The sequence below is a fragment of the Eurypyga helias genome, unplaced genomic scaffold, assembly GCF_000690775.1.
Source record: "Eurypyga helias isolate BGI_N326 unplaced genomic scaffold, ASM69077v1 scaffold6973, whole genome shotgun sequence".
NCBI classification, from domain to species: domain Eukaryota; kingdom Metazoa; phylum Chordata; class Aves; order Eurypygiformes; family Eurypygidae; genus Eurypyga; species Eurypyga helias.
The window spans coordinates 127199-151995 of NW_010241786.1; the positions used below are offsets into that span (position 1 = coordinate 127199).

Below are 24797 nucleotides of genomic sequence, written 5' to 3' on the forward strand. Positions count from 1 at the left end.
GTTTTACAATTTTAATATTGAAATACCTCCTGTGTTTTCCTGCAAAACTGTGTTTAACCGTTTTTCTCTCCACCTGTAGACTCATCAAGATTATAACCTTTGAAAGACATGCCAGCCCATTAACAAAGCGAACACATGTAGCTGAGGCTGGGATGTAGCCAACTGGCACGTTGCAATGCAGAGAGAGGTAGCAAGTAACACTTAAATTCTAGCCATCTCCTCACTTTGGCCCAGATATATTAAAGGTGATGTGGATTCCTGTATCCAGATCCTAAAAAATGGTAACAAACATTGTCACCTAGCCTCATTTCTGCCTCCTGGACCTGGAAAGCACTACAGCATCTTTCTGAATTCACCCCTAGTCTTCCTTCCACTCCTCCTGGGTCTTATAACTCAATACTCTGCAGAATAAGGACCATCTTTAATATCATCACTTCAAGAAAAATAGATAAAAGTAATTCACCACTACATCAACCTCCTGTCCCAAAACGCCACCACTCCTAGGTCCTAAACTCAGTGTGCTAGAAGATTCCCAAAGAGCTTTTTCATTGCCTTTTCTTCAGTAACCCACCTGTTCTAACCAGAAAGCACCAAGCCACCAGGCAGAAATTACTCTGATGGTATTTCCATCCAAAACTGGAAGCAGCCATTCTGCAGCTCTTGTAAGTAAGGTCTTTCCTGGCTCAGTTACACAGGTCTAACCCTGCATCCCTCTCTCCAAAGAGCAGTCTCTAACCGCATGCACCATGTCCAGCCAAAATTTACTATTTATACACAACCTGAATAGCATTTTATTTCAGCATCTTAATGCTAAAAGCATGACTTCTCACTGGGAATAAAGCAACTGGTGCACTGTTGAGATGAGGTCGTACTGGGTACAGCAAGCACATTGATATTTGCCCACCCTGCAATAGTGAAAATTTCACGTTTGTTTTCCTCATTTTCCCTAATGGATGTCACCAAGATCCTTCTCAGAACTTGCCAACAACAACAGAGGTGAATAGATGATGAACATCATTAAAATATTCATGACAGGCTCATAGTCTGTCCTGCTAATATCTTCTTCTGCTCCATCGTAGGAAATTATACTGTCTATACAAAAAGAAACAAAGAAAAAAAGAGGCTTGCAGTTACACACCGAGAAATAAACTATGCTGCCTATAGAAGCTGTGTCAGATTGAAATATGACAGACAACTGGAACACGCTTGGAACCAAAGTGTGATTCAAGTGCTCACCACAGTCCCTGGTTGGCTGGCGTGTACGAGTGCGCACACGTGTGTGTGTAGGCACGCGTGTGCGTGCGTGTGTGTCCGTGGTTCAGGTTTTGTTTTAAACATATCTTCTTTTACTAAACATTAAATTATTTCCCAAGAAATAAAAAGCTATGTACATTGTAATTATCTACAGTAGGCCTTCGGCATCCTCGCTATTCACATGCACGGGGTTTGGGCTGCATTCATAGACGCAGGCATGCTCCTTCATGGCTTGTGGTGCTGTCCCCTCCAGCCAGTCTACAGTCCAAGGAACACTGATGTGTGTATTTCCTCTGATCTTTCTTTTTTCCCTCCTTTCTCAGCAGTCAACAGTGCCAGAGGGTGACTGAAATTAAAAGCAATTAAAAGAGGCAAGATCCTACAAAAAGCTGAGACATGCATGACATTGGAATGCAAGGGCTGTTGGCGTGTTGTAGAACCTGGTCCAACAACCCAGCCTGAGCCCTCTGGCAGAATGAAGTAGCTGATTCAGGACTTATTTTGGAAAGGGGCTAAAAAGGGACAATTTACCTACAACATGTTGCCTAAGGTACTATACCTTCTTGTTGAATCTGAACACTTAATTCCCATTCTGTATTTAACAGGAGGCTGGCATTCAAATCTCATTGCACATGTGACATTCCTTGCTTCTTCTTTCTAATCTGATGAGTATTTCCTAAATATGAAGAACCACTGCTATTTATGAATGCAGCCCTGCAGAAAAAGCCCACCCCATCCCCTCCCAAATGATAATAATGACATATAACTCTTTCTTTTTTCATAATAATAATAATAATTATAACAATAATAATTACAAATAAAAAGTCAGAAATGCTGTAGACAAGTGGATTCCCAGTATTAAACACTAGTGCAGTTGGGGATTTCCTTTGTGCTTTCACTGTTGGCAATTGTTGAGATGCTTCCTGTGGAGGAGAAAATGGAGAACAGCGTCAGTTCAATGGCTTCAACAGTTTGGTCTGTATTGCTTCTCGCTCCTTTTTAGGATGTGGCTGGGTAAAAAAAAGTAAGTGTAAAGACAGAAAAGGTTCTTCGAAGTAACACATCCTTTTTTTGTATTTGCAATAAGCGTGCAGCATGCAGAAAACCTGTTACTACAGCTTATTTGACCAGCAGTAAACTCGTTAAGCTATTAGGGAAATATTCACTTGTAATGATAGGACACCAACAGTGTACTCTTGGCTCAGCTGATTCTTCTGAGGGTTCAAGGAATTTGGGACCCCTCCACAGGAGTAACAGAGTCATGAGCAGGAACAGGTGTGAGCTACAGCCATTAGTAACTGCTATATACCTATTGCTGTTTCCAGGTTCCTACCCTGGTCGGGTAACACTGAGAAAAGCTGAAAAACTGTCAGAAAAACTCCCTGTCACCATGTCGCAGAGAGGTTTTTCCCCTGTCTTAGTACCTCAGGCTCTGCTTGTTCCTGGAGTCAGAGTCGCTGTCTCCCCTAATACCCCAAGGACCAACAGCCTCACCCAGACAGTGAATCAAGCCAAGGCTGTCTCTCACCCATCACTCGCGTGTCCAGTTCTTTGTCCATGAGCTCCTCAGGGTCTGTGAACTCACTCAGAGTGATTTTGGGGGCATTTTCACTTTGGCTAACAGAGCCAATCATTTCCTGCTCCTTGTCATGCTGAACCTGGGCATAGATGTTAATCCAAGGGATTTTCCTGCACAGGAAAGGAAAATGAGAGGTTATATTTAGTCATACAGGGATCCTTGGCATGTCACCGATTAATCAGACCAATTAAGCTAAAACCAATCCCACAAATGCAGCACTAACTGTGATGCAAAGTATCAGCTCTCAGAATGGTGAAAACACCATAGTGATGTTTAGCTCTAAGAGTGCCATTAGCATCCACTAATCCCAACACCAGTCTAAAGCTATCCCAAATCTCAGGCCACTGCCTTCCTATCCTGTGCCCAAAGGCTCCTCCAGCTGTAAACCTAAATGTGCTGGTCCTGCCCTTTTAAATGGAAGCTGTGGACACTGTGCAACCAGCTCAGAGAGCAGCAATCAACTAAGTACAATCAGCTGCAATTGCCAGCTCTCTCAGTATTTATTACATGATCAACGGTGCATTGGAAACCAAAAGTAAAAATCAATTTGAGCATCACTATCAACTAAGAAAAGAATTGCTGGGCTTGTTTCTATTGACAGGCCCACACTGACTCAATAGTAATTGCCACATCGGAAAAAGTTATGAAGATTAGTCTGCCTTAGAGTACAGAAAGGACTTGGAACTCACAACACCAACAACAAAGTCTATTTGTTTCCATTTCATTGCAAAAACAGTTTGCCATGCTATGCATCATACACGTTTGCAGGGACTTATTTTCCCTTGCTACTCAGGAATCCAAGTGAAGGGATTATATCTTCTTCCTTCTTCCAAGAGAAGTTAACTTGGACTGCTAGAACGATATCCCTGAAGGTCAGTTAGATACTTAGATAGGCCTAGAGAGATAGCTAGTAATCCCTGGAGGTATGCAAATTTAAAATGAGAGAACAGAAAAGTAATGTCTTAAGCATTGTAGGGGTTGCTAGGATTATCTGTGTGCAGTTGCCTGTTGGAAGGTGACCGACTGTTTTTTCTAATGCCCTTAAAAGAACTCTGTGCCATGCAGTCCACACTGCTAAAATAAGGAAAATTCAGAGAATTTTTTCACTTCCTTAAAGCACGCAGAGAAAGGAAGATGTGTTCAAAAGAGGCTGTATAAAATGCCTTCTCCTTATGCTAACCTGTCTGCTGCTGGATATGTCAGAGATTGAAACCATGGAAATTGCTTCAACTCTCATTAATTCAATAGATCTATGCTGATTTCACTCCAGTGAAGTTCTGACCTCAAACGACCTGTGCTATTGGCTTGATCTGGCATTCTGTTCTTAACTAGCAGCAAGTAGGACATAATGGGCATGTTTAGCAACAGTAAAAAACCTCATGTTCTTCTCCCTTTCTCCTACCTTCTCTTCCTAACCTTCAGACATGCCTCACACATCACTAGAAGACATAAGCACTGCACAGGGAATGCACACCTTGGATGAGAGAGGACAAATGCATTCCCATTGGATTTAAATTCCCAGAATGCATCTGGAGATGTGGAGAGATGTGGACACAAAACCACACCTGGAGACATTGGAAGACTTAGTTCTGCTTCCAGACAATGCAATAGTAGATAAGTGATAGTGTTCTGAGCTTTGAGAGGAAAGGTGAGAAAAGCTCTTTAGAGCTTTACTGCGAGGCAGAGAGCCTCCAGGTACTTCAGCGAGTTAGGGGAAAAAGAAACCAAGACAGCTGTATGTACACACATCCATCCACATATACCTAACCCTGTTGTACCTCCCAGCATGGGCACAGGTGGCCACATCCCACCGTACATTTCTGAGCACACAACTCCTGCCCCAGGACACACACACACACTGACTGCCCCATTGCCCCACCAGTGCTCCCCACCAATACTCACATAGTATTGACCTGCTGTATGTTCTATCACCCAGAAGAGAAACATTTTTTCAGATTATTTCCCTACTTTTTTCCCCTTCCTTCCTTTTCCACCCAGACCTCCTCAACAAGCATATCTCTAGCAGCATCCCTGCTGAATCTATAACTTGATGGAATCATAATAAGGAGTCTGTGTACACACCAGCAAAGCACCGATTCTATAAATTTGCAGAATTAAAAATTCATGCAGGCCTATGCTCCCCCCACAACCTTTTCCTGTAGCAGCAGTTCTGTATTCAGGCTGGGATCACCATTAATCAGAAAAGTACATATCGCTAATGGACCTCTGGATCACTGAAGGCTAGAGGAAAGCTTTTGTTTTCACCTCCTTTTTCCATTAAGAATTGTTGCCAGCTGCACTTTTGATTCATTGAGCCAGAGGTTTTAGAAGAGCTAAAAAGTCGTTTTCTGTTTTGAAAAATCAAGCTGTGGACGCTCTGGGTATCCGACTTAATCCTAAACTTTGTTAGTTTGACCAAGGTTTGTTGTCTTTTGGACAAAGCAGGTAAGGGGCGACAGCAAGTTGATGACCATTGGGCTCAGAAAACCGATGCTGTAACCACCTCTCCTCTCACCCCCAATTTGAATACATTCAATTTTTCAGACATATTTTAACAGGGCAGGGTCTTCTCAGCCCTGGAGCACAGCACAAGGATGGTGGTTGCTATGCTCAAGGCTCAGGATGCTTAAGTAGTACAAGAGTGAGTTTTACAAGCTGCAGTAGCATAACATGACCTGGAGACTGCCAGAGCAAAGTGGATTAACAAAGCTCTTTACGGCTCTCTGGCAGCCAGAACATACAGAACCTTCTTCCTGGTAACTGATCCCTGACGTCAAAGCCAAAGACACTAGGCCAAACTTAAGAAATCATCTCACCAAGACACAAAGGAAAGCGCGTCTTGTACCTACATCTTGACGCATCTCCCAGAGAGATGACTTTGACCTCCTCATACTATATTTGTGAGTGAGAGAAATCAGCAGCTGCCTCCCAGCACATTATTAAATCAACGCCTAAACAAGTCCTATCCCCATTCACCTGGGAAGCTGTATTCCATCTCAGAGAAACACAGAGATGGTTTCAGACTGCAACAAGCCAGGTGTGCTGAAGGCCTGGAAATCTGCACCTGACAGATTCACACATTTGGGTTCTCTGGAAATTGTCCTGGGCCACCAAAGTCACTGGGATTTTGGTAACAGATCTTGATGTGCACAGGGTCGAGCAGTGCCACCCAATAATTTTGACAATGGTTAATGGAAGAGATTCGAAATGATGGGAGCATTAAACCTGGAGATTAGGATACATTCCATTACTCTTATCATATCATTTTGGATATTGTTTGTATCCCACTAACATCATTACAGAGTACTAACCTTATCTTGAGCTGCAGAAAAGCTGGAGAGAAACACAGAGTTGGAATCTGGACAGGAAACGCTCCAGCCTCCAAATCTGGAGGAACTACTCATATCCAGAATTTTATTTTTTTTAAATCAGACTCAACTATGCTTCTAATACAGTATTTTGCCACTGGGCAGGATCTGGGCACACAGACTATTTAATACAGTAAGTACCACACTGCATGCAAAGTTCCTCCTAAGGAGCTCCATCTGCCTAAAAATACATTATCATAAGGCAGCCCTTCAGCAAACAGGCCATTCTTATCCCATACTTCGTTTCATAGCTTGCAGCAGCAAAGTGCCATGGGCCACCACAGGTCCTGCCTGCTGCCTGGAAGCAAAAGGTTCATATTAACATCTGGCAAAGAAAATCTCTGCACAGATTCCCAAAGGCATTTTGATACTTACCGCAAACCTTTCTGGCTTTAAGTCTCGCTCCCTTAACATAATCACAACTGTTCCTCTGCACGACTAAACTATTCACTTTGCAATACGAAAATGAGATAGTCTTGCACTAGGCAGTTGGCCAGATGGACACAGACTGTATGAAGACATCCATCGTGTGATTTTTTACTAAGTCTGCATTGTGCAGCTAAGTACTCAGTGAGCACACAGGGTTCCCATTTCTGGACTGCGGTTCAAACAAATCTGCTGAAGGAGATCACAGCTTGATATCTGAGCTCGTGGTGAGCTTTCATAGCACCGGGTTTGTGGTGGAAGGACAGTAGATGGTCTCTCTATATATGAGGAATAGGGAACTATACTGGTCTAAACCTTAGGCCAGCATAACTTGCTCTACATCTGCAATCCAGGCACTGCTCTGCAGAGATTGCTTGTAAACCACAGAGTGTCTCCTTCTCCCATCCCCAAGGTTTCTCAACTTACCTCTTGAATTTGTAGATTAAAAAAACAGCCAAGCCTACAAACACCACAGACAACAACATCAGCATTGCCGAACTGCTATGACCCGTGCTGGAGTCAACAAGGGGTGCTGCAGGAGGAAAGGCAGAACATTACATTTACAAGATATTATTAGGGAACACATATCTTACCAGAGAGTTAAGCTCAACTCTGTCTTTGCCACAACTGCTTTATCACCACTGCATGGTGCATGCTGGCTGTTTTCAGCAAGACCAATCAATAGGAGACAAATTGACTCTCTTGTGCTTCAAAAGGCAAGCACCTTTTTCAAGACAGTGCAGTCGAACATCTAGTGAAAAGGCAGAGCAAGCTGTGCTTGGCTGAATGGCTGGTCACTCCTGTGCTAACACTCTGGGCTATTTCTTTTCAGGCTTTTCCAGGGATTGGAGCGGAAACAAAATCTGTGAGGTGTGGCTTAATGCATGTCTATTCCCCTTTGGAGAAGCTAGCTCAGAGCATCCATGACTCCCTTCTTCCAAGGATATGTGCCTGTCTCACATGTGACAGGGATCCAGTCTCATGAGAAGTCGCAAAGTTCATCCTTGTATTGGACCTTACAGACTTTTTAATTGACTCAGTTTTCATAATGTGGAGGAGCCAAGAGCAATAATCTTGGACCCAAGCACGCACTACATTATAACATTTTGAAGATTTGATCCATCTATTCTTGACATTTTGGGTGGGCTAAATAAAGTGCATTATTATACCTTGTTTATGCTGCTCTTCCCACAGCTCATTGGAGCAGAACATCTTAATGGCCTGAGCACTGTGCTGAGAATCAAGAGTCTGATGAGAAGTCTCTAATGATGCACAAATGATTATAAGTAGCAGCTGAGTGTTTCTCACTCTGCATAAATATTTGGGTTTGGCTTTCTTTTAACTCTTCTCTATTCTTTTTCTGTCATTGATAACATGGGAACAAAGTCTATGCAAATAGAATCACTTCTGGTTCCATCACCAAATTTTCAAAGCTAAGAGTGTGATCCTTCCAGTATTCTGCTTCTACTACTTCTGTGGACTCTTCTGTGGAAAAGAACTGGCTGTCATTTTACCTGAGTCAAAACACTATGGGAATGATCCTGAAACAAATGCAGCACTCCAGTGGGGGTGAGGGGGAATGTAAGAACAGTTGAGCACTGTAAACTCATCCACACGTCACAGTGCCTTACTAGAACAAAACAGATTCTGAACCTGGAGACTGCAGATATTTGGATCTCCTTCCCAGTTTTGCAAATTCCACCCTACTCCTATTAAGATCTGACTCTCATCACCAGACAACAGTTAGAGAGTGAAGGCAAAAAGGCATTAACTGTAGGATAGGTCACGAGCCTTGGTTTAGTCTAGCTTGGCTCTTGGCTCCCTCTTGGCTATTAGGGAGTCTCATGTAAAAAGAAGAAAAAATCCCAATCTTTTGGAGAGGCTATCATCAATGTCACATGCACAAGACCCCTCATTTCAGATAATTGCAAGGGCAGTCATAAAAAGCAAGGCGGTGGGGGGGAAGATACATCATCTCCTCTGCAGCCATCACTGTCTCAGCAATAGCTGAGAGCTTCACACTAGGCTGGCTGAAACGCTCAGCAGTAGCTGATTGCTTCACACTAGGGTGGTTTAAAGCAAAGGGGGTGATGAAGCTTAAAGCGACTATTCATTACTCTGTGGAAATGGAGATAGGTAGCACTGAAATTTAAATAAGTTCTAATTTGTAGAAGTCAATATTCAGGCACATATTCCCTGTAACTGGCCTAGATCTTCCTTTCATGAGTACTTTGCCCCTGTAAAGCTTCTTGGCTGGTCATAACATTAATAAGCCCTTTGCAATAAGGATTTGATCCAATATCCATGAAAGTTAGTAATACTCTCACTGAATTCCACAGATGCCCAATGAGGGTTTAATAGAACACCATTCACCTGATTTGCTAAAACACTTGAAAAACATCAATACACTAATTAATTAAGCCATAGGGAACTCTTAAAGGGTACTTTTAATACTCGTACAAACTGGTGCATGAAGATACCACTGCTGGATTCTGTTTTTAACACTTCCTGCTTCTACCACAGACAATGTCTCAATACAGTCTGTACTATGTACCCGAGTAGCACATATCGAACTGTGAGCGAGTGCTCTGATGTTGACTGGTTCTGATATAGTTGTCTGAAGCCTCAAGAGAACCACAGCTATGCATTTGACACCACACTCACCTAATGTTAACTGAGTAACATACACAATGACCTCAACACCAGGTTTCAGTTCAAACTGGACCAGGTTCTGGTTGAGAGCATTAAAAAGGATTTCTACCACCTGATGAAAGAATAAGAGATACAGGGTGTTACAATATAGAAGACAGCAAGCTCTGGACAACATTCAGGAATGCATGTAGCCTGTGAATAGTGACTAACATCTCTTACTCGCCTCATGAAGCGAACGGAAGCGAGAGACTGAAGAGTGGAGTGAAAGATGTACATGTGCTTTAAACGGAACAGCATGTTACTGCATGCAAGCAATTTATTATTTTCTTTTTTTGGGGGTGTGGTAGGGATAAGGATCTTCTCACCCTCTACAATGTCCTGTGAGTTTGATCTAATACACTTGGAAACCACTGACATATTGGCCTTTCATTGGTGAATGACGGAACCGTTAGGTAGTCCAACCTAGCAACATTTCTTTACTCACACTGATTCAGAACAATCCTAGTCACGTAGGTCCTATTTAAACAGGCTGCTGAGGATGAGATAATCCAGTTTTACAGATTAATGGCAAACTTGCCATATTTCTCCTTCATTTAGAAAAGGGGCCTTGGACTGGAGTTTATACTCATGGCTCAGCAATCCAGCTATGATGTGTTACTTGGTTGTCTCAGAGCACATGCTTGGCATTTCACACTGGAGCCTGAGTTTGTTAATGTGTGGTCTCCCTCGAGTAGTTCTGATGATCAGTGCACAGCGACTGAGTAGTTTTGATGACCTACTCCCCACGGCAGAGCTCTTCTAGCAGAAGCCAACAACAGGTGCCAAAGTACAATGGAGTAAACCATCAAATAAAGTTAGAGCACGAGAGCTTCAGGCCTCGTGGTCAGCTAGTGAGAAACCTAATCTGTCTGCATAATCTTGATATATGCAAAACTGACACAACAGCTTGTTTGGAGGGAAATTTAATATGAGTAGATCCTGCTGCACAGGATGGAAAAGACTCCATGAAAATACCTCCAAAAAGCCTTCCAAATCTTCCCACAATGCATTTCTTCTGCACAGTCATCACCAAAAATGTAAAAGGTCAGCCTTGATAGCTTCCTAGGACAAATGTACTACTCAGAGGGGACTGACTATGCGCAGTGGGTGACAAGAATTTCCACAGAATTCAGAAGTCCTCCAAATTATTTAATGTTTGATCAGAATAGTTACTCCTCCAAGAGTTACTTGGAGATGGGCTCACACATAGCTTGCACACAGTAAAAATGCTACATACAAGAACATTAGCTAGAGCTAAGCAGCCTTTCCAGAAGTACTTCACTCCTCTGCCTTTATAGAGCTGATTTAATCACTTGGTAATTCTAGCATGAAAGCTTCAGCAGACTCATGCTGTTGTTCCTAGCTCTTCCCTTGCCTGCATATCACTGTTGCTATTCATCACTGTAATTACCTATTTATCTAAACGGATGGATATTGTAACTTCCAAATATAGTTTGCACATGCCATTCGCTGCTGCAGAAAAAAAAAAAGAGGTCTTGTTCTTGTGATATATGAGCTGAAGAGCCTGATTTATTTTTAGTAAACGTCAGTATATTATCTTGCTGCTTTGACCTCTGCTTATTAGCATTCCTCCAGGGAATGGAGGGAGTACATATTCAAGGTTCCTTTGGCCATAACTACCGTAATAAGGACACACCACTGATCTAGGAAGAACCACTGTTGGTAGACATATCTCAATGAGGTATTAGAAAAGCCCATTTTTCCTCTGCAAATAATTTTCTTTAATGTCATACTGCCATAGTCCCAGATGCATCCAGTTCCATCACACTTATTGTAACTCATTTCCAACACTGGACATGTTAAGGGGCTCATCTGCAGATGGTATGATAGGAATGAATGTTCCATGAATCCTTCTTTTCTTTTCTTACTTGCTCCAGATCAGCATCACTACTTTTCCTCCTCTCCGTTGTGTTTTTATGGGGCAGTATGAAGAGTTCAGCAGAAGTAGGCAGCCCAGGAAATACAGCTACCAAGATCTGTTCTTCAGGGATACCAGTCACCTAAAAGAAAAGTAAAAAGGAGGTCTCTAGCTGCTACTCTGTTACTGCTGTTTCCATTCACCACAGGAAACTGTGCTCCGATCAAATTGTTATTTACCAGTTCCACTGAAGGTGTTGTGATCCTAATGAGCTGCTCTGCCCATTTGGTGTGTCAGAAATAGAGGTTCTGCTAATCACAGAATCACTAAGATTGGGAAAGACCTATAAGATCATGTAGTCCAACCATCAACCCAACACTACCATGCCCACTAGACCATGTTCTCAGGAATGATACACCCTACTTCATTTTTAGAAGCAAATGTAGGCCTGACAAAACACCTGGACAAAGTCCAAACCTACCATGACTCCAGACCTGAATTTTCCATACAGTTCTTATCACTAGAAAATAATGATCCAAAGTCAGATCCAGAGAGTCTGTCACAGAACAACCACTAAGTGTGCAACCAACAGGGACATAAAAAGACATTCCTGTGATCACCTTCTAATAGCAGATTACAGGGATCCATGTTTGCCATACATGAATAACTTAAAGTCTCTAGTGGGAGACTTTTTACTACTGGGGCTGACTGGGAGGGCTGTGCTAAGAACTGCTCAGTTTGCTGAACCAAGAGTCAAGTTCCACACCTGACTCTCGCAGTTGTCTTCAGCATGACCTGCCCACTGAGGCTACTCCCTTCTCTCCCCAAATCCAAGTTGTGCATCCTCAGCAGAGCAGGAAGCCTCTCCTCCCTCAGAAAGCCTCTCTGCTATATGAGGCTAACCCCACCAGTCCCCAAGCCCTACCCCACTCAGGCTTCTTGGCCTCATTCCTGAATTGAAAGGTATCAGTGAGGCAGCTCATTCCTGGTGATCTGTCCTATAAGAATAGACCACAAACTGCAACCAAAGAGAATATACAAAAGGATACTCAAGCAAGCTCCTCTGTGTGATTCCTACTGTTGTCTGTAAGACTTCATAGTTACAAACTAATTAATTTTCTTTTTCCTGCAAGATTGATTCTGAATACAGAAAAAGGGAATAACAGTTTAAACAAATTAACTTGGTGTTTTCTTAGGATGAGAAACTGTATTCACTTATAAACTGTGAATTTTGGGTGGCGTGCGGTTGAGAAAAGCTGAGCAGGAATATACTTTCCCTGTAAAAATAGTCAGCCCCCATTTCTAAGAACAGCTGTAGCTGAAGCAAAAAAAAAAAAAAAATAAACCAAACATCCAAAACTACAAAAAAACCCACAAGATGTATTTTTGGCAGAATGTTAAAACCACAGAAGTTTGCCTATATCTATCTCCTGATTTCACACAAATTGAAGTCCCTGGCTATTATAACATAAATTATTCTGTCCCCTTTCCTGCAAGTCTATGAATGCTAGTTTACATATTCTAATTAATCCCGAAGGAAGGTTCAGTATCTTCCACCCACAGAAGTCTCTCTTTTTCCTGTATTATAAAGGTAAGTTTATTTTCCCTCTGAATCCTCATAATTTGCCCCAGTTGGAAAGGGAGTAGAGCTTTATAACATTCACCAGTTGATACACTAAGTTGCGTTAGAATACTGAGTCTCAGGAAGAGGTAAAAATAACTTCCTCATGCATCCAACAATGTCTGTCTGCTGGGATGAACTCAATCAGCTGTTTAACAACATGCAGTAACAGTACCCAAATGTTTGGAATAGAAAACAGTAGATACTGTAATATCAATTTGGCAAATTAAGAATAATAATGATACTATTACAATCTAGAATTTGTAAAGTCCTCAGGGACATTAAAAGCTAAAAAACACCACAGAAACATTAATAAAAGTAATTATAATATTTCCACAAAATCCCCAATGTAGTTTGCCTCTGTAAAAAGATCCAGCATATTAAGAAGCTTTTTATCGATTTAAAATGATAGCTTCATTACTGCTGTTCTTTCCCATTCTTTTAAGTTAGCATGTTGAAAAAGTTCATGTTTTAACAGCATAGTAAATGTTAGTACGGGCAAGGAAACAGATGCTCACCTGTGTTAGAGCTCTTTTGATGACTTTGCCAATGTCTTGTCTCCATTCAGGGATGTCAGGGTTATGGTAGTCCAAGTTGGGAGAAAATGACAGGAGCTGAGATTGGAAATACTCTGGAACAGAAGAACAGTATTTATGAGAAGATAAAATGGACCGTGTTCAGGGTACAGCCAGGGGTGCAGAAGTCAACAGGAAAACTATAATTAAATTATCTTCAAGCAAGAGAGAGAGGAAAGGCTGAAGGAAGAAAAATGGCTGGCTAACATTAAGCAAGACAGAAAGCTTGCAAGGAAATAATTCTTTTAAAGGTTCTTAAAAAGGAATGCCAACTTGTGGATTTTCCCAGACGAAACAGAAGCAAAAACGAGAGAGGTGAGAGGGTGCTTTCCCTTCATGATGCCTCTAGGGTTTGTAATCAGATTCTGCTTACAAGGATGCTGACCAGTCAATAAGGCGGCATCTGTCTGAAATTTGGAAGGTCTGTGCGCTGGCAGGCATTGTGCTCTGCAGAACAAATACTTACTGTAAGTAATGTTTTCAAAAGCAGGTATTATCTGTTTTCTCTCCTGGAGGGAAGCCATGAGTGGTTAATACCCCAACAAATCAGAACCCAGTGGTGCTAATGACTGGCTAATCAAGCAATGGCTATTCATGAAACACTTTGAAATTACTTCCTAACTGACTGATTGCAGGGAGGAAGAAAAACTGCCTAGACCTCAAATACAGAATAATTTATTTTTTTTCTCCAATCCCAACTCTCCCCTCTGTTGTCACCAGAGACCAAGCCTGGGATCCTTATGACAACTGTGCAGAATGGATTTGGGCTACTGGGAGGCACAGACCCAGGATGGGAATCACATTCAGTTGTAAGTTCTCAGGGTAGAAGACTCTTTTCCGGTTTTGGAGATATGCTCTCCCTCACCTTGACGCACCTGCTCTCCAGACACTTCAAATAAGCACCATTAGTCATGTGTAAGAAGGTACCAGTTTTAGATCAAGATAAACCAGCAAGAGTATAAATGAGGAAATCCACAGAATAGCAGGGATGTGCCAGCACAGCAATTATGTTACATCTTTTGCAAGATCTGTTCTTTCTTTTTAGATGGCATGGTAGATTTTTAAATAAAACAAGTGTCAAAGAGAACAGGAAAACTCTCTCAAGTTCTGAAAGCTTAACCCAGGGCCTAATATACAAAGCTTTTGGATTCTGAACCCTCAGTACCATGTTCAATTTATTTTTTCAGTAAATCCTGGTGTGTTAAGCACAATTTGAGAAAACCCCGAATAAATCTCCATGGTTAACACCAGAAGGTCATGCCTTCCTGCCTAGAGCCATGGTAACTAAACACAGGGGACGGATTAGGATATAAATTTAGCAGAGCACATGTTTGCCATAGGTGTCACTCATTTATCTACTTAGACCTGAACTGATCATTAGACTGCAGGTCTGGAAGGACTCCTTCCTTAGACCAGGTCAGCCTGTAGCATGGGGCTGCATAAGACTATTTGACCATTTCAACTGGATCAATTTCTCTTTGCGATAAAGCCCAAAGCTTTGGATATTTTAAACAGAACAGCAAAATTTCTTACAAGGTGTTTAAAAACAGAGTGAGGAGCTCTCTGTGAGACCTGCCAGGACCAAAGATTGAGATCACCTGTGGGGACCCCTCTCACATATGCCTGATTCAGGTTTATTCCAGAAACTGGTAGAAAAATGCAAGTTTCCCAGAAGTAAACATTGCATTTTTCAGTGCTCAAAATGATCAAGTAGAGGGTTACTTACATTTGCTAATAGCAAGTTTGGGTATTAATAAATCATATTAACAAATTATTAAATCTCAGTGTATTTCACAGCCAGGCAATCAATAAATATCTATTTAGCTGGTTGTTAAATCTGAGCATACAGCTTCCCAGTCATCAGCAGGACATTTATTTATATTTAATTACAAGACACACATAGTTTAACTACACAGTGCAGCCAAAGTTACTTGAAGCCCAGGTCTCTTGATAAAACTGGCTATCTAAAAAAAAGCTTGACCTCAAATGCTGGATGTCAATAACTGGATAAGGAAAATGAAGAGTAGCCCAAGGAGAAAATTATTCTCTGAAGAATTCTCAAAGCCCTGGCCAAAAACTGCTGAGAGCACCCTTCCATTCAGGCTTTATCAAGCTCCAAACTGGGTAAGATCTATGATGTGCCAAAGGGTGCCCTTTTGGAACCCATGACATGCAGATATGGCAAGAACATACCAAACATTACCCACAGGGAAGTCCAGTGGACACACCCAGACCTCCATCTGTGGCATGGAAGATGGACAGAGACAACAACAACAGTCACTTCTGCCCCCTGCTCGTTATACAGTAGCTGTATAAAGAGAAACACCAGCTGTATTCAGGCCACCTTAATGATGCACTATGACTACTTCTTCCCACAGCTAAGAAAGCAGAGGGAAGGCAGTCTGGCTGCAGCTGTTTTTTCTTTTGGGAGATCCCAGTCAGGGGGTGCAGACAGACCGAGAGGCAAAGGAGGCACTGGCCACTTTACTACAGTGTTGAGTTTACAAATGTGGTTAGCTGCCCCATCCAATTCTCTTTTGTGATCATGACACATCTGAGCTACATTGTTTGCAGGTTGTCATCAGAGGTTCCTCCAGGCACCAGAGAGTTCAGAGAATTTATTTTGGTTTAGCAGTAACTGACTGTTCTTCACCTCTAGATACCCCCAAGATCTGATTGTAAAGGCTGACAGTACCATGCACTGCAATCTCCTTGGTGTCTTGAATGAGGGTGTTGCCCGCAGAAACCTGCACAGTGACAGTGTTCATCCCCTCCATGGCAAAGATGTATGAGATGCTGCTCTCCAACGTGATGAGGGGCTGCAAGAGTTAAACACAGATAACTTAAAAATCAGGATGAGCTTAACTCAGGATCACAACATGCACCTGACTAATCCAACGGGCCATGGTATCCTTCTGGATACAGGAATGGTGCTTCCAGCCTGCATATCCTGCTAAGACCTAAATGTGGCCCAAACACCACCCAGTGCGAACTGTCCCACTGGCAAAGGTTTCTCTCACTTCAGTAAATGATTCCTGAAATATTATGCCACTGAACTGCAACCCATTACGTTATGAATACCTCAGCAGAGCAGAGTCAGCAATTGCAGAATTAGTGCTGCAGAATGCAGTGTTGTACACACAGAGTCATGCACATTCAGCACAGTTGTTACATCAACTCTGCAAAACACAAAGTTCAGTTCAAACCAGCATTTGAACATAAACCAAACATGTAGATGCTTCTTCAAAGAATCTACAGCATTCAAATTCAGGACCAGCCCTTGCTCTTACAAGCACAGATCCATCTGTTTACCTCAGAGCAGCTCTGCTCAGGACAGGTGAGGCACCCAGCATTGCCCAGCCCATTGCTTTCAGCCTGTAAGCTGGATCCAACCCTAAGCTGGCAAACCATGTTAAGCAGGCTGAAATCATGGCGTAATACCTGTCGACACTGCTGTCTGAAGGTGGCTGAATGGTTTCCAGAGTAAAGCTGACCTGCATTTAGCCAGCTCAGAGCCCTGGCAGGGAAGGCTGACTTTATCTGCACCTTCTCAAACAAAAAGGCTCACAATAGCCCTATGGCTCTCCTCCGTGCACAGGAAACTCTCACACTGATACACATCTAGATGAGAAAAGTGCACCATGTCCGGGAAAAGACATTTGCATATTGAAAATCAAAGGTCTAGCCCTTGCAGTGCCATTGATCTGACAGCTGGTCTATAGACAAATCTCTTGCTTTAGATTAAACAATTAAAACTGAAATAGTGATACTAGCCTCCATTTCAAAAGCACTTAGAGGTCTAAGAGCACAGATAAAACCATTGTACCATTGCTATTGTCCCTTCCACACACTGCCAGTTTGTTTCCAGAGGAAAATCCTGAACATTCACCTCCCAGCTCTCATGCTTCATCCAATCAGACTGCTTATTTGCCTGCATTTCACAAGTGGCCAATAATGTCATTTTCATAGCCAAATCAAAGTTACCACTGGCACACACCAGTCTGGCAAATGCATTTCCCTCCATGCAGAAGGCCACTTACTAAGTCAGCGAGGGCCCCAACTTGTGCTAGCCCTGGAGGCCCAACTAACTATAGTTAGGCATGCACACACCCCATACAGGCAAAATGGGCCTGTAACAAACTGCACGAAATCAGCAATCTTCCTGGAGGTTACAGGTTGTGATTCTGTGCAAAGGCAGGTAAGAGGAACCAATCTGGCCTTTAAAATTATAGTTTTTCCTTTTTGTATGTGTGTATGCTGGACATTCCATTATCATGGACGATTTCACCTCCATCATGCAGTTTCAACATTCAGCCAACTCCTTAATTTTAATTCAAGCACCAAGACCTAGAAACTAACTCTAAATTAAATCAAGCAGTTTAAGGTTCATTTGCTCAAACCTATTAGACAGCTGGCCACATTTATTAAACTGGACCTGTGTTAATCCAAGCAAATTGGCCTTTGGGTATACTGCAAAAATTAGCACAGTGGAAGTTCGTTACAATGGTTCCAGCAGGGTGAGGAGGGCAACAAAATAGCCTCAGCCAGGTCATTTGAGTCTACAATAACACTCGCCTGTGCAGCAGCATAGAGAGCATCCTATTGAGACTGCACAGTGACACAAGACACATCTGGTTCTGCTTGGGATGCCTACAGGCTGAACAGGAAAAAAAGGTGCCAACCCTCAGCACAGAACCAGAATATATCACTGAACACTACCAGTCACTTTGCACAACATTGCCCACCTCACCTGTAATTCACACACATATCAGCGTCCCCATCTTCCACCTGTACTAAGAGCAACATGGTTTATCCATGATTGGCACAGAGAAGGAACTGACATGTACATTAAACATCCCAGAAGGAATTTTGATGTGATGCAGACTGTTGTCCTGAAAGAAATAAGTGACTGCTGCAGTTGTGTATATATTCTTTGCCATATTTTGTCAGAGTTGAAGTAAGTTTCATGAGACTGCTGGAGATAATGCTTTGTAAAGAATGACAGGTGCTCTGGGTTATGATTTGTCCACAGCTAAGTGGCACCATCTTTACTAACCCACATCTGAACACATTTCAGCTACATGTACAATCACCCCAAGGTATCATCAGGATCAGCTACTTCATGTACAGCTATATCAAAGCATCCGTCTCAAACACATCCATATCTGCTTGTATTCTGTTGCCTATGGGTCTGACATTTAAGCTATAAGATAAAACAGGCAACAGGTCATATTTACAACCCAAATGCAAGCACCACAAGACCTGCATGGAAATCTTCAGCAAACACCACTGCTTTGCTCTGTCTTTTCTAGATTACTTTCTACTTCAAAAAAAACCCCTTTTTTAGTGCCCTATTCACAACCAACTTCTATATTAAGAGCAAAAGCAATAGCAGGAAAACTATGACACCTGGGTACACTGGACGGCTTAAGCAGATGATCAAGATACCAGTACCTAAATTGTCTCAGACATACCTTAATAGCTGTCTATTAAATGCGTGAGCACTGAGACAAAAATATCTAACTGTAATGCGAGGTTGCATCCCGCTCTTTCAGTGTGGTATAAACTATGTGGAATTACCTGGTACTTGTCACAGACTCCAAGTGTATGTGAGGGTGGTTGCCACAGCTCAGCTAGGGCACAACAACTCGCCCAGTTAAAATAAGTGGATTTTACTCCTGAGCTCCTTCGGTGCCTCAATTATGCTTCCAGAAAAATAGGTGAGTTCGTATTGTAAGCTTCCTAACTTGATGTAAAATCCCAGTGGACACAGCATTTGCTGTTGGTTTGTTTGGGTTTTTTTTTCTCCTGTTACTGTTGTAGCAAGGGTAAGAGGTTAAAACGCAAGCAGCTTTGTCAGAAAATAAAATACACATGACTGCAATTTTTTATCTCGAGCTCCATATTTCATGTAAAATCCTCCTTTTTATTTCCGTGATCTCACCTCAGTGCCCACCTTCAATTGCAACTCAATAATGTAGACAATGATGTGACTTAAACTGCTTTTGTAAATAACAGCAGATACCACATTGCAAAAATTATTGGCTGTACATTTCACAACTGCAGTAACGGAGGAGAGTGCCTGTCTGTCAGCTATCTCACACCTGAAGCCTGCCATAAAAACTGCAGCTAATAAGCAATCCTGCTCTCTTCATTTGAAAGCCTGACTGCACCTTGTAGTTTCACTTCAATTATTGATAAATAAGCTCTTTATAATAAATTTTGCCATTCATTTGAAAATCCACTACAGAGAAGTCTCTCTTTAACATATCCAAGACTCTGAACAATGGTCACAGACACACACAAACAATTCATTGAGAGTCTAGCTTGAAATTCTAGATACAACTGGTTATTTGGACACCAACAGCTTTAAAGTATTGTGTTGGAATCCAGCATTATATACTGCATACTGGTACATAATGGAAACCCCCATGGTTATGTGAACACCAGCAGTTTTTAAACATCGTGTTGAAAGCCAGTATTATCCCATATATAGTGGTATATAATTCAGTTAAGTTGCAAGTGAACTCCGGTAATAACAGTGGTCTTCAGAGCTTGGTAGGGCTGATAACAACCAGATGTAAAGAAAAAGTAGTGGCTTAAGAACAACACGAGACAGGAAGAAATAAACTCATAAAGGTTTAAGTTCAGATAATGACAACCCTTTTTAGATAAGGAAAAACTTAAAACACAAAACAAGCAAGGGCAAGAAGTTTTTATAAGTTCCTTGTCTGGAGCAACAAGTTGAGGAAGTAAAAATGAAGCAAAGGGCAGCTGTACCTTGGTGCTGTTACCAAACCACCAGAAGTAGGTAAGCGTGCCTGCCTGGCTGGGCCAAACTACTGCAGTGATGTTGACATCCTTATTTCTGATGGCAACAAAGGGGACACTCAGATGGACGTGCTCCACTGGACCTGTGGGAAGACATCGTTCATTGTTAGAAGCTTTGTGTTAAATCCTCCCTGCGCAGTTGCAAACAGCAAGGATCTTCCCTTTAAATAAATCAAATGTCTCGTGTCAGCGGTGAGACTCTATTACAGCAATACAAGACAACTTCAGCAGTCAATAAGCAAAAAAAAAAAAAAAAAACACCAAAATTAATAAACATAAAATCACACATTTTTTTCTCACTCTTAATTCTAGGGGAGCCAGAAATTTTCCACATTTTCCAAAGTGCTAATTTCAGACAGGGTTAGCACTGTGTTTAGAAGAATTTTTTGAATGCAGTTTGTGGGAGAACAATGAACTGCTTTTGCAGTGGATAGGGACAAGCTACTGTTGAAAGGTTGAGGTGTAGGACACGAGAGAAAGAAGGTGTTTTCTTGAAAATATATCCACTACTAAGATTTGTGAGAAAATCATTTTAGCTGAGATGATTCAAACACAATTACATATTAGGCATTTATGATTTGATTAAATACTCCCTGACAGTTCTTTGGAAGGCACCCAAAAGGAGGATTCATGATTTTGGAAACACTTGCTGTCTTTTTGACTTTAGCCTGACCTTGAGAAGTCTCTGGGGAGTCAGTTAGCACTAGCAAAAAGGCAGGAACTACTTGAAAGATGTGTGTATTGGCATTAGCAGTCAGAAGAACCTGTTTCTGAAAGACTTAAAAAATACCAAAGTATCAATGTAAATTTGTGTCTAATAAATGCGAATATCCAGAATGAGTCCAGTGCACGAAGTTCAGAATTAAGAAGCCAGTTTCTCCTCAGTAAAAAGATGTGTAAATATTAATGATGTTTTAGTTTTTAGTTTTCTTAAAGCTTTCAATATCTCCACTGTTTTCTTTCTTGTTTAATTTTTTGTTTTTACTGGTAACTGCTGCACATCAGACAGTGTTACTAAGTCTTTCTGGGTGGTACCTTTTAAAACGCAGCAAACTGATAAACTATCACTGTGAGAAGGAAAGGATGAAAGAAGAAAAAAGTGAGATGGGGGTTTTTGGATAAGCCATTAATTCTGGGAAGCAGGAAATTTGCTGATTTTAAGTGAGGTGATTTTCTTGTGTTACCTCTTAGCTTTTCAAACATGAAATGGGGATATTAATCACTTCTCCACCTTTTTGGATAACAAGGCTTTTGGAGACCAAGACCTGTTTTTTTACCACCAGAAGAGAGAGCTCCAAGTACAATGGGACACTATTCTTGCTTTTGGCTCCTAATAATTTGTTCTTTTTTGTTCCACTTTTCCAAAGGGGTCTCTACCAGCAAGTTACTGCTGAAACCTGCCCAAACCAAGTATTCAGGGTTATAAGAATATCAAGATTCCCCAAAATATTTTGTGATAGTACATGTAAGAGGAAAAATACTAGAATCTTCACTTCTTTAAAAATGAAGAGATGAGCAGCAGATTCCAAAAAGGTGAAAAGTTGACTGACCACTGACTGACAAAGTAGAAAACTACTGTTGCTTGAGGCCAAGGACCTTCTTTCTCTTTCATTTAAGGAAGGGACTACAGCACGAGACAGAGGATATAATAAGGGTGATCTATATAGCAGGTATTTTTCTCTGCGGATTTGAGATTCAAGGTCAAACCTCACATATTGACTAGTACATCCAAATATATTAAAAGCCTAGTACCGAAGTATCATCTTATTTCACTGTTAGCATGAATGTAAATGCTTGCAAAATATTTCCCTAGAGATAATGAAAATAATTTGGCCACCTAAGAACGGTATAAAAGTTAAAGGAGAGATCTGAGAGGCAGAGAAAGGAGAGGGTAGAATAGCACAACCAGGCCAAGCCACTGCCCCTTGCTGCATTCTGCTCTAAAATCCTCACCATGAAAAAACTGTTCCTATGAGAAAAATCAGGTAATCCATACAAAGCTGGTTGTTATTACCAGGTAACCATCACTTTTGTCAGCTAATGGCCCAAGGTGAAGGAAAAAACAGTTAATGCTCTAATAACAGGTTGTTAAATGCAGCCATGATTGACTTTGAGGGAATTATGAGCATAATAAAAGCTTCAAGGAACATTTATTCCTTCACACAGGGAGGTTGAATTTAAAAAGAAGAAAAAAGGTCTTGAGTTTTGGAAATTTTTGACTTGCTTCCTTCTAGCAGAAAAGCTCAAATAAAAGACAGACAGGCTAGAAGACATTCTGACAGCCTAAGCAGGAAGACAGACATGGCTGTGAGCACCATTACGGGCAAAACCAGTAAGATGCATCTGAACATAGGCATCCCTCTGCCCAGGAGCTCCAGCAGCCTGAAAGTAGGACAAAGAATTGGGATCTTCCTGACCTCTCCTGCATTCCACACCCTCTGCTCTCTCCTGTGGCTTTAGAAAGCCAGCCGGTGGCTCTGTATTTGAGCCTGTTCATTTGCCAAGTAGAGAAGTTGCACTGATCTACCAAAAAGGAGGGAAAAGTCAGTGACACATGTCAAACACATGAAATATGGAAAGCAGCATATTAGTCCTCAGTACATTCATGTCCCAGGAAGTATGCTCAGCATAATGCCTTTGGTTTTTTTAATAAGCACTGTAAACTCCCAAATCCCGAATAACTGACTCAAAATTTAGAAGATTACTCTAAACTTCTTGGATTTAGTAGTATATTGAAAACACATACTTGGATTATGTGTCTGACCCTTTCAGAAAGCCCAATAATAATTTTCAAAGTTTTCTCTGTACCTATGAGGGCTGCAAATATACGTGATGGAAAAGAAGTTTCCCTTCCTCTTCATTCAATAAATTTTACTTAAGATAGAAGAGTGTCTAGCAGTCCAAGATTTTGGAAGAGCATGAGCTGCATCATGTAGTTGGATTTGCACGTATTCTTAGACTTCACTGACAGTGCAGGGATTTTCAGTGAGGTTAGGTTTTTCACCCAAGGAATCCAGCAGCTGGAAGTACTTACAGACTACATGCAGGAAAAGGACGGCAGTGTCAGAGCCGAGGCTGTTCTCTGCATATGCCGTCACCTGAAAGATTCCAGCACTCTTATACACATGCCGGATGCCATCCTCCACAGGGCTGAAATTAGCATAGGATACTGCAATGCCGTCTCCAAAATCAAGTTGGATATTTGTCCTCTGGAGATCGCCCTGCAACAGAGAAGGTTGGATTAGGAAACTGGGCTGATAAAAGTGATTTATATTAACCTCCATCAAACTTCTCAGTTCCATTTCATTAGCATGGACACAAACTTGTAAGTTTACAAAAAAAAAGCCTAGCTTTGTTTTGTCAGTCCCCGAAGGAGCCTGATCCAAATCAACATCCAGTAATTATATACAAGTAATGCTTAGAGTTGACGAACATTTATACCTGTAAAGAGCTGCTATTCCCTTATCATGAGTTTAGAGATATTGGGAGGGCAGAGTGCCAAACGTGTACACATCAAGGGGAACATGTTTGAATCATCTAATGCAATGCATGGTTGGGGATTACATGTCATTGAAGTGCCAGGGCTTTGCACAGCCTTTCATTGAATGGGTGGTGTCCGACAAGTAACTCCATCAGAGGCAATGAGATAGGAGGCACTGCACTGGTGGTAAGCTAGGTGCTAATTGGAGAGCAATTTCCACATGCACATGGGAGCATCGAGGACACTCTGGAGACAGGACAATGGCTGAAGTGGCTCTCCAAGATGTTCCAAAGAAACAGAACCTAGTCACTGAGTTGCTGTCAGTCTAGTCTAAGCTAGTTTACCAGGCTTCCTGCATAGTCAGTGGAAGAGAAAGACAGACCGCAGGAGATCAACACATCATAAGATAGCAGACAGGTGACATTAGTCATCTTCTGCAAATATCCATCCCTGTACCATGGTGACAAAGCGTCTAGATGCCTAGTTTCAGTTACACACGCAACTTTAGGATGGCTGAATTTATACAGGTTGAGTCCCACATCGAGGACTGACAGCTTTTGCTTAATGCCAGTCAACACAAAGATAGGGGCTGGATACACCGGAGAATGAAGCAGATGACAAGAAAATCCCTTCTAGGATTACTGTCAATGACAGCTATTAAAAGATGGAGGGAACAACAGACAAGAGTTTCTAGCTTTGCAGGTATTGTCTGGAGGCAGCAGCTGCACTGTTTTAATTTAAATCATGCTTTAAACCACTGTAGTCAAACTGTAGAAGTGTCTGTTATTTCTTGAAGCCTTACTTTATACTTGTCCCCAGATGAGTAAAATAACACAAAACAAGGCTAATTTACACAGAGCTAAAGCCCACTGCAGTGGTTTCACTAAAATGAAATAAAACTACACCTCGGATTAAATCTCTCTAGCATTCTGCATATATATAAGATGTATTGACCCAAGTAATTTCCTTTCATGTAAGGTCTCCACTGTATTCACTATGAGTGAAGACGATACCTTTTGGAGTATCCTAGTGGTAACCTCACCCGAAGCTGAAACCAATCCCCAGATACACTGAGGATAAGAGGAAGACTCA

General features: G+C 41.7%; 1 protein-coding gene across 1 annotated transcript in view; it reads right to left on the reverse strand.

Moving 5' to 3' along the window:
- Positions 1–2112: 2112 nt before the first annotated feature.
- SORCS3 (sortilin-related VPS10 domain containing receptor 3) overlaps positions 2113–24797 on the reverse strand; it is a gene marked incomplete at its 5' end in the record, with an annotated part of 80522 nt that continues 57837 nt past the window's right edge. The window contains 9 exons of the mRNA XM_010148859.1: positions 2113–2177; positions 2783–2943; positions 7054–7159; positions 9292–9391; positions 11208–11339; positions 13337–13449; positions 16089–16212; positions 20174–20307; positions 23259–23445. Coding sequence (XP_010147161.1) covers positions 2113–2177; positions 2783–2943; positions 7054–7159; positions 9292–9391; positions 11208–11339; positions 13337–13449; positions 16089–16212; positions 20174–20307; positions 23259–23445 — 1122 coding nt within the window. The remainder of the gene's footprint in view (positions 2178–2782; positions 2944–7053; positions 7160–9291; positions 9392–11207; positions 11340–13336; positions 13450–16088; positions 16213–20173; positions 20308–23258; positions 23446–24797) is intronic.